Source organism: Triticum dicoccoides, chromosome 7B (assembly GCF_002162155.2).
Source record: "Triticum dicoccoides isolate Atlit2015 ecotype Zavitan chromosome 7B, WEW_v2.0, whole genome shotgun sequence".
Classification (NCBI taxonomy): domain Eukaryota; kingdom Viridiplantae; phylum Streptophyta; class Magnoliopsida; order Poales; family Poaceae; genus Triticum; species Triticum dicoccoides.
The window spans coordinates 392,665,417-392,674,836 of record NC_041393.1 but is presented as its reverse complement, the minus strand read 5'-3'; the positions used below and the strand labels follow the sequence as shown (position 1 = coordinate 392,674,836).

Sequence of the window (9,420 nt, the reverse complement as noted above, 5' to 3'; positions counted from 1 at the left end):
ATCAGTTTTCAAAGTGCATCGCAGAATTACAACCATGCTGATGTACGATTAGTTGAGTAGCCACCCAAAAAAAAGAGGCAAACTGGCCTTTTTGATGAAACAGATGCATTACAATCTTAATCCATGCATCTGAATGAACATATGCATAATACTCGTGTACACTTACTACATATCTACAAATCACATACTTATATACTGAAAGAGAAGAAAATAATAAAACAAGTTCACGGCTAAAACCGGCCCAGTGGCCAGCACCGATCATTGTACAGAAAATGAGACAGAGTCGATCAAAAAAAGGGCAACCTGGTGCATGTAGCTCCCGCTTGCGCAGGGTCCAGGGAAGGGTCCGACCACTTTGGGTCTATAGTACGCAGCCTTTCCCTACATTTCTGTAAGAGGCTGTTTCCAGGACTTGAACCCATGACCTCATGGTCACAAGGCAGCAGCTTTACCACTGCGCCAAGGCTCCCCTTCAGACAGAGTCGATCAACGTGAGAATAAAGCAAAATCACAGAACCACCAGACCAAGAAGGCAGCAAACATTAAGGAATTAAATGATCCACAGAAAAAGAACAACAAGTATGATAAGTATGGTAAGAAGCCTTACTTTTCCATCCATTCCTTCTATTCCTTTAGCTGCATCTTCAACCGTAACATACCTTACAAAGCCAAACCCCTTAGAAAAACCAGTGACACGATCTGTGACAACTCGAGCTGCAATTGGATACAGAAGTGAGAACCTTCAAGTACAATGCCCTGTGAGGCAACTGAAATTTTAAACACATACCGTGTTCAACTTCCCCAAACTTTGCAAAAGCTTCTCTAAGTCCATCAGTTGTTGTACGCTTGCTTAGCCCTATAAATCATTATTATTAATATGAGAATTCAGATGTTGTGTATACCACAAGGCTAAGAGCTGGTTGGACAAAATATGCACAACAAGTTGGATACAAATTTCAACTAGCTTTGCCAAGGGTAATGATGAATTGAAGAGTCATGTCACTATCAACTGTATTGGCCCTGAATGGTAGTTAGTAGGATGCCTATAGCTTACTACAACTCTACAGGCTTCGAATGAGCTTTGAAGGATGTTTAGCTGTTTGACCAGTTTCGTGTAGGATCAAGCAAGCACTAAGATGGTCAAAAGTCTAAAGAAAAGATAATTGAAAATTTGGTCTTGTCACGTAGCATAGCTTTGTGATTCAAAGAGATGGATGCTCACTTGACATCATAGTGTTGTGGTGATAGCATAGTCATAAATTTCAAAGCCCATTTGAACAGAAATTTAATAGTGTCATGCTACGTTCTGGCATGCATTGTCTTAACCAAAATGAGATTGGATACTTGGAAAGTACATGACTATCTTTATGCTCTATGTAAGTTCTGGTGCTCTAGACAAATCCAGATACATTCACCACATGTTCCATAGTCATTCAGGAATCCACAAAATAGAGTTAATTTCCCGTAGTGATACACTCCATATCCTTGTATAATTCTTCCATAATATATTTTAAGCAGTTATGCTAATTCTCAGTTGCCTGAAATTTTTGTAGATTTTAGTCACCTAAAATTGCAGTACCAAAAGTGTGCAACTTTGTACAGTCAAACTTAATATGATGAAGGCATATAACAAAGTCAAATGGGATTCTCTGTTTCAAGCCATGCTCAAGATGGGTTACTCAGTTAGTTGCCTGGAGAGAATCAAGAGATTTGTCTCAACTGTGAAGTATGACGTTAAGCTCAATGGGAGTAAGTCTGAAATGTTCAAGCCACCTAGAGGACTCCAGCAGGGGGTTCCCATTTGCCCTACCTTTTCATATTGTGTGCCAAAGGATTTTCTGCTCTCCTTTGTAACGAGCAAGAGGAACGCAGGTTGCAAGGAATGAGTTTTGGACGTGGGGGGTTGGCAGTGTTGAAGCCCTGAACGAGAGATACTTGTGACTACTTACGGTGGTCGGATGCTCAAAAAATGACTGTTTTAAGCATATCTTAGACCATATTTGGGGGGAAAGTGCAGGGCTGGAAAGGTCAATGTCTCTCAAGGGCTGGAAAAGAAATCCTCATCAAGTCTGTGTTGCAGGCGGTACCAGGGTGGTGTTTAAGCCATGAACGAGAGATACTTGTTACTACATACGGTGGTCGGATGCTAAAAAAACTGTTTTAAGCATATCCTAGACCATACTTGGGGGAAAGTGCAGGGCTGGAAAAGAAATCCTCATCAAGTCTGTTGCAGGCGGTACCAGGTCACACAATGAACTGTTTCCATTATAATAAAGGCCTATGTTTGATGCTCCAGTCAATCACGGTAAATTTCTGGTGGGGCTCAGCTGGTGGAAGGAAGGCTCATTGGGTCAGTTGGAAGCGTATGTGTTTCTCCCAGAAAAAACTGCAAAACGGAGGCAAAAGTTTTGCCTCATCCATTAATTAAGTAGAAGTTAATTTATGGAAAACCGGCGAAAACCATCACAACTTGTCCACCCATGTGAACTACTCCCGGACTATGCATCCACAGGACGAGAGGCAAACCTACAAACACACCCGGCACAGAGCCACAGCAACCCTTCAACAGTGGGGTCACAATGTCATTAATGAAACCCCATCGGCCCACTTCAACTGGAGAAGAAAACAAAGATAAAAACAACTGATACATCTGAGCCCACGTTTGCAGTCTAGAAGAAAGGTGTATCATGGAACCACCTGTGCCTCCCCTTTATCGCCACCCTTCTTGCCTTTGCACTTGCTAGATTTCTTCTTACGGATGCCAGATTGAGGGTGAGCGCCATCCAATTATTGCGGCGGAGGTTCCTAACTTCTCTTGGTAGCTCGAAAGAAGTCAAGGCAAGGCTCCTCCTAACAACATGTTAGGAGCTGGTGCGTATGTGTAATGCTATAAGACATGGTGAGTCCTTGTGTTCATCAGTCACAGTGCGCCGCTGCCGAAATTCACAAATCGGTAGAGGAATGGAGCTCGATCTGTAGCATATCCAGGTGGCAAGGAGCAGGCAAGAACCCAAGCGCTGGAACACTCCTCCCCAGACTGGCTCAAAACCAATTCACATGGTGCACTATTCATATCGAAGAAGATGGTCTCGTCCTTGCTGAGAAGCTGGAAGCCCATAAACTTCTGCTAGAGCTGGATAGCATGAATGCAGTGGCCAAGATTAGGGCTGTAGAGAAGGATTTTTCCACAGCTAGCTCTCTGTTGGTGGAGATAGGTGGTGGCAGACTGTCAGTTTGGCAGGATGCGAATACTGCTGCTCATCGTCTGACTAGTGTCATGAACTCTGGTGGTGTGTCCTGGCAATCTGTTGTCTGGCTAGTGTTATGAACTCTTTGTTTTCTTTGTGTGTAATGATTGTAGCGTTGATGCTTAAATAAAACCAGACATTCCCCGCGGAAAAAAAAATATCGGGGAACTAATAGAACCAGATTAATAATGTCGTAAAATGTATAATCCACATCAAGGATTTGAACCGCCTACAGTTAAAGTGCCCTCCACATGTAATTGTAATAAATTTACATTGAACAAGAAAAGAATCAGCATCATATCTCCTAATTCGTTGCTGCACATCTAGCAAGAACGGATCTATAAGGCTAAGCAGAGACCTAATTAGCAACATCACATCATGGCATGATATCTGACCCTAATCGACTGGATACCATTTTCTCGCACTCAAAAGCGAGCTTTCGAGCAAAATCTCTGGCGGGGATCGAGGCCTGAGTGTGGTTACAGGAGCGAATGGAACAAGGAAAGAGGGGGGCAACAATCGTACCGGAGACGAAGAGGTTGGGGGAGGGGTCGGCCTTCGGGGGAGGCGTGGGCGGGCTCGGCGGCGCGAAGGCCGAGATGGAGAACATGCGCGCGTTCGGCGTCGCGAAGTCGGCGATGGAGAACATGCGTCGGAGCCCGAACCTTGCCGCCACCGCCGCCATAGCTGCCGCCGCCGGAGAATGGGTGAAAAGGCTTGCGTGCGTGAGGGGTTAGTGATTGATTTTCCTTCCTCTCTTTGCGTCAACCTGGGGTTTAAAAGGTTAGGTCATGGACCGGGCCAGTTGAGACGGGGAGGGCATCTCAATCTCTAAAAATTAGCCCGTCCAAAGCCTCCTCAAATAACTCCTCAAATTTAAGGAGTTATCCTAAAACTTAACTCTCTGATTTTTTTCATAAACATTCATTTCAAAGACTAATCTAAACTACTTGATTACATTATTTAACAAAAAGGTTGCACATCATACATAACATAATTAGACGGGTTATCGTTAGATATAGCATATCAAACAAATGTAAGCTATACTTGCCATCACCATAGTTGGCGCAGAACACGTTGAAGTCGTCCGAGTCTGAGGAGATAGGGATCATCCACCACCACCATCGGAGGGACCGGTCTCATTGTCATTGTTGCTAGGCCGAGTCAACAACGTCTCCTCATCCTCGTCGGAGGGCCCAGCCAATATCTTGTCCCAAATCACGTCATTCTTCTTGAACTCAGACCGCGCTTGGTTCTCGGCGACAAGATGCATATTCTTTGTGATGAGCTCCGCCATATAGGTCTTATCGATGCGCTTGGCCTCGAGCTAGTTCACGGCCATGCGGTTCTCTTTCTCGTCGGCGAGAGAACATTCTAACTGGAGGCTCAATGTAGTCTTGGGCGCGATCGCTGAGGGGAAAGTTAAGCTTCGCTCGACTGCCAAAGTAGCAGACTGTTGTCGCGTCGTTCGTGTGCACCTCCTGCTCTATGCTGACGAATGTGCCAAGCCATAGTGCCCCACAGTCATTGCTGCACGCCGTGACATTTCGACGGCGGTGGCAAGCGCTCATGATGGATGCGTGTTGGAAATATACCCTAAAAGCAATAATAATTTTGTTATTATTTATTTCCAAGTTTATAATTAATGTTTATATTCTATGCAGCCCAACAGCTAGAGGCTGGTTGCACGAAGGCACTATTTGGGAAGCTTCATCGAGCTAGTTTCAACCTCGTTAACTAAAGACGACGTGCAGCTCGGATGAGACCAAGGTGCAACCAAGCTTGAAAATCAGTGCTATTGACGGTGTCCTGGCCCAAGGATCTGACCACATCGGTTCCCGGCCTGGTGGGCCGGGTTGAGGATACGTAGGAAGGTTTCATCCTGGGCCACGTTGGACGGCCCATGATGCATTATACGAAGACTCTGAAAGACTTATATACAAGCCAAAGATATAAAGTTGTGAAGGACTCACCAGTGTAGCCGACTACAGTATGTAACCTAGGACCCCAGGTATGTTATATGAGAGAATTCCTTATTTGACCCTTTCTTAAATTTTGCTTTCTTTTTTGGCCCATAAAACATCTTTTTTCTTTTTTTGACACTCTAACTTTATTTTGTTCCCTATGTGCCACTTCCGTTAGTTTTGACAAGTAGCGGTGTTAAGTATGACCTAGAAAGACCATTTTGCCCCTTCTGTAGAATGTGACCTGATTATTTACATGCAAACGCAGAGGTAATGTGATATTTTTTGTTCGCCCAAAAAAAGTGATATATTTTGGTGTAGTTCAATAATTAAAAAATAGTACTATATACATAAAAAATAGTACTCGCTGTAGGAAAAAGAATAGTTACTACCCACGTGTACACGATTAAATCATCGTCACATCGTGCAACGCGTGGGCGGCTCTGGCCGTGGCGGTGTACTGCCTGAGCGCGCCGACGAGCACGAGCATGTCGAAGATCTGGTGGCTGTACTGGTCGATGTAGTCGAACTGTTCGAAGTGACGTTTTTATTTCTCTTTCTCAGGTCAGAAAAAAAGCACAATGTGCATGAGACATGCACGTAAACACGTGTGCAACCCGAACGGGGATCTCCTAGCTTTATTCGATTTTGTATACATTACGTATCCATGTAGGATTCTAATTGTTCTCTGTCCAGTATTACGTCCCTATACTAATTGCTAAAACTCCAAAGCCTTTACACATCGCGGAGCGCGAGCGCTCCGGCAGCGCGTGACGCAGAACCCAGCACCGCTGGTGTACACGAGCTCATGGCAGCAGCGTACACGAGCCCATGGCTGCCTCCAGCAACACAGGAGCGGCGCTACCTCTCTTTCCATTTTTGTTGACAAACTACTACCAAGGGCAAAACTGTCTTTGCACGTGCCAGTTAACACTACTGGATGGAAAAATGTACGAAAGTGTCAAATAGGAAACAAAATTTAAGCCAACATCCAAATAAGGAAGATTTCGTTTTATAGGGCCAAATAGGGAACCATATTTTAAAAAAGGGTCAAATAAGGAATTCTCTCATGTCATATAAGCCGGAGGCCAGGCTTGTCCATAGCATACATACAATCCCTTGGTATTCACATGTACTTTGTACAACCCCACCCACCCCAATCGCAGTATACATGAGCAGGAGTAGGGTATCAGCTCGACCGTGCCTATGCCTCATGTTACCATGCAGCGTAGCGATACACTACCGAGAGATTGCCGGATTTAGCTCCGACATTATACCTCGGACAATGATCGCCTAGCTGCTTATTTGCTAATTTTGTGGACGATGTAAGTTCTGTTTAAGTTATCAATAAAGCTAAGCTAGGCATGATGGCCTTCCTGGAAAAAAACACTGCGAAACTCCAACGGTCACACAAAATGCATTAACAACCTGCACAGGTAAACTCGTTGTCACAAATGTTGAAAACCATTATCCTTTTAGTCCTTACAGAAATCACCTGCTAAAAGGAGCAAAAGAATTGCGATGAAGTAGAGGCACTGCAACTAGTGTGCTCTACCAGATCTGAAAATCTGCAAAAGAATGGTGCACCGATGCATCTCTGCACAAGCTCACAAAGTAAAGGCGCCAGCCAGAGCAAAAAGAGTGGCCGACACCAGTGTCCATGCACCCACACCGGTCGAAATGGCACCACTGCAGAATTGCGATGAAGTAGAGGCACTGCAACTAGTGTGCTCTACCAGATCTGAAAATCTGCAAAAGAATGGTGCACCGATGCATCTCTGCACAAGCTCACAAAGTAAAGGCGCCAGCCAGAGCAAAAAGAGTGGCCGACACCAGTGTCCATGCACCCACACCGGTCGAAATGGCACCACTGCACTCGTCATTGTTGCCGCTGAAGCATCCAGGATGGGCAGTCTTGGGAACACCCCCTTCTACCGTGAAGCTCGAGTTGGGCTTCCCGTTGCTGAACAAGACACACCAGAAATACGGACCGCCGCCAGAAGTGCCGGTGACAGCCGCCCCCACCTCTGTGTGGTTCTTGCTATGCAGTACTTGGAGGCTCCTCTCATCAGCAATGAGCATGTCGAAGGCCTGCGCTGGAGGCGGGTAGCTTGGCTGGCACGCCAGGAGCCTCCCAGTGATCTTGGCAAGGCTTGCAGCTTGGACACCACAATTTGGGGCAAATGTGTCGATGAAACTGGAATCCACGGGCTTCTTGTTTCCACCCACCTGGTCGCACTGACCCTTATATGCTTTTATGTACTGCAGAGCAATGCATCCAAGACCTTGATTATCAGCAAGATTTGATGCCTTGCTGGCGGTACGGTTGGAGTTGATCAAGCTCACAAGCTCATCGGCAGGGTTATCTGTAAACGAGATAATTCAAGGATGACATGTTAGTAATACTACAAATTCCAGCATTCAGTTGTGCAAGAGGTGGTGACTGGTGCGTGTTATCTATGCACAATACATGACCAACCCAGCACCAAGTTTGGGAAAGGTTGGCTGTGACCTCTCGATTTGAAACTTTCTCATCTAAGTTAGGAATATAGTATCTTTTAGCTTGGGCCTTAAGCTAATTTCAGAGATTTTTACTTGGATTGGATTATTAGTTCTCTATAGTAAAGCAACTACCTTCTGCAGGACAAAAATGATAAATAAGCAACTAAAAATCAGAGCTGGTTCACAATATGCGCACACAAAATAGGTACGCGCTAGGAATACAAGCACTATGAAGAACCATTAACAATCAGCGGCCTTCGCAGTGTTACTTGATCATTTCAAAATCAGGGCGGTGCACCCAAAGCCAAATGCCCAAAGGGAAGGCACATACTCTGTTTGCATCATCAGGAGGGAGCAGAATACACGTAGATTAAAAGATAAGCTGAGAAGTACAGAGCTACAATGACAGGATCAAAGATATGGCTGATTTGGGGATAGCCAACAGGTTCCACGGACATCGTCATTTGTGATGGTTGGGATGTTGTTGGTTGCCGGAGACCTAGCTGTTTGGTTGCACATTTCTTATTCTGATACATCAACATGCAAAGCTTTTGCATGTTCACAAACAAGACAAAACATAACGGGAACTACGTCTACTCTTAAAAAAAGTACATGGCCAGATCTGGAGTCTAAAAACAGCAGCAGAAAAAACTGGGTGTTCTACAGTTTGTAAAAATGATTAATAGATGTGCTGAGCACACTAAAGAATAATTTATTTTCTAGGGAAAACATAATGAAACCATGTTTTTTTTTTTTGCCAGGACGCTAATTAAGCAACATTTCTGCATTTTTGTTAGTGTATTATAAGTGATGTGTAGATGAGTTACATAACAACGATTAACAGTTGTGTCATTGGATTTCCACACTCAGAATTCCAAAGGCTTCTAGTTGGATTTCAAGAACAATTAGTAGACCGTCACCAACATGTCATTTTATATATCTAACAAACAGAAATAGATGCCCAGGCTCGAGATCCACGCCGACCCTGATATGGCGTTCGACGAGCTCGACGACCCGAACGAAGACCTCAAGGCCGGCGTCGTCTGCGTGCGCCGAAGGGCAGCTGAAGCTAGAGCTCAGATCCAAACACCTGGTCGGCAACCGGAGTGCACGCTCAGTAGGAAAAGCAGAAATTAAGGAAATGCAGCAGGCGACAGCAACAGAGAGCCGATCGTGCAAGGGGTGAGACTGAGACGGTAAGAGACGTACTCTTAGTATCGGCAGCGGAGGCGGCGGCGAGGAGGAGCGCGAGGAGCGCGGAGGCCAGCAGCGGCTGAGCGGCGACCGCCATTCTCGGGATCTGACAGCGAGTGTGTGTGGGAGAGCTGAGCTGGCTGGCCTGGAAGAAGTTGGTGGAGCTGGGTGACAACTTCCGTTCGATCTGCTCTGCTGCGAGGTCTCGCTTTCTTAAATGCTTTCTCGAGTTTCTTCTGCGCGCACTCTGCTCTGCTCTCTCCGTGTGTGCCGGTTGGTGCGGATTGGCCAAGATACCCCCGCCGACTATTTTCGGTTAGAAGGCAGCTATCCATAAACAACCGGGTCAGTCGACGGCCGAATTTCGTGTTTTGACCCTTTTTTGAAAGGATTTCAGGATCTGACCCCTGTTTGAAAATTTTTCGAGATTTGACCCTTTTGCTACCCCAGGGCCTACGGCGGTAGGGTTAGATAGCCTACCGCCACGGCCCATGGCGGTAGGGGTGCGACGG

The 9,420-nt window shown here is 45.6% G+C and overlaps 2 protein-coding genes across 4 annotated transcripts in view; both read right to left on the bottom strand.

The window, feature by feature from the left end:
- Nucleotides 1-4,019, bottom strand: part of LOC119337532 (organelle RRM domain-containing protein 2, mitochondrial-like) — a 5,942-nt gene extending 1,923 nt beyond the window's left edge. The window contains exons 1-3 of the mRNA XM_037609700.1: nucleotides 3,774-4,019; nucleotides 788-856; nucleotides 608-714 (exon numbers count right to left, since the gene is read on the bottom strand). Of these exons, the coding sequence (XP_037465597.1) occupies nucleotides 608-714; nucleotides 788-856; nucleotides 3,774-3,933 (336 nt within the window). The 5' untranslated portion in view covers nucleotides 3,934-4,019. The remainder of the gene's footprint in view (nucleotides 1-607; nucleotides 715-787; nucleotides 857-3,773) is intronic.
- Nucleotides 4,020-6,628: 2,609 nt separating this feature from the next.
- Nucleotides 6,629-9,175, bottom strand: LOC119340025. Of its 3 annotated transcripts, none has more exons than XM_037611940.1 (3): nucleotides 8,924-9,175; nucleotides 7,081-7,578; nucleotides 6,629-6,899 (listed from the first exon to the last, which is right to left on the bottom strand). In XM_037611940.1, exons 1-3 carry the CDS (start codon nucleotides 9,003-9,005, stop codon nucleotides 6,820-6,822), a joined length of 660 nt encoding a protein of 219 aa, XP_037467837.1. In that variant the 5' UTR covers nucleotides 9,006-9,175; the 3' UTR covers nucleotides 6,629-6,819. The 3 variants fall into 3 exon arrangements, with proteins under 3 accessions (XP_037467837.1, XP_037467836.1, XP_037467835.1); XM_037611939.1 differs by having other exon boundaries at nucleotides 6,629-6,793; nucleotides 6,975-7,578; nucleotides 8,924-9,174; XM_037611938.1 differs by lacking the exon at nucleotides 6,629-6,899 and having other exon boundaries at nucleotides 6,910-7,578; nucleotides 8,924-9,173.
- Nucleotides 9,176-9,420: the final 245 nt, after the last annotated feature.

Excerpts from the sequence above, each read along its gene's own strand:
- LOC119340025 (XM_037611940.1), bottom strand. The coding sequence starts at position 9,005 with ATGGCGGTCGCCGCTCAGCCGCTGCTGGCCTCCGCGCTCCTCGCGCTC. Across the intron at positions 7,579-8,923 it reads CTCCGCTGCCGATACTAAGA|ATAACCCTGCCGATGAGCTT; the intron begins GTACGTCTCTTA and ends TCTCGTTTACAG. Across the intron at positions 6,900-7,080 it reads CAACAATGACGAGTGCAGTG|GTGCCATTTCGACCGGTGTG; the intron begins GTGCCATTTCGA and ends AATTCTGCAGTG.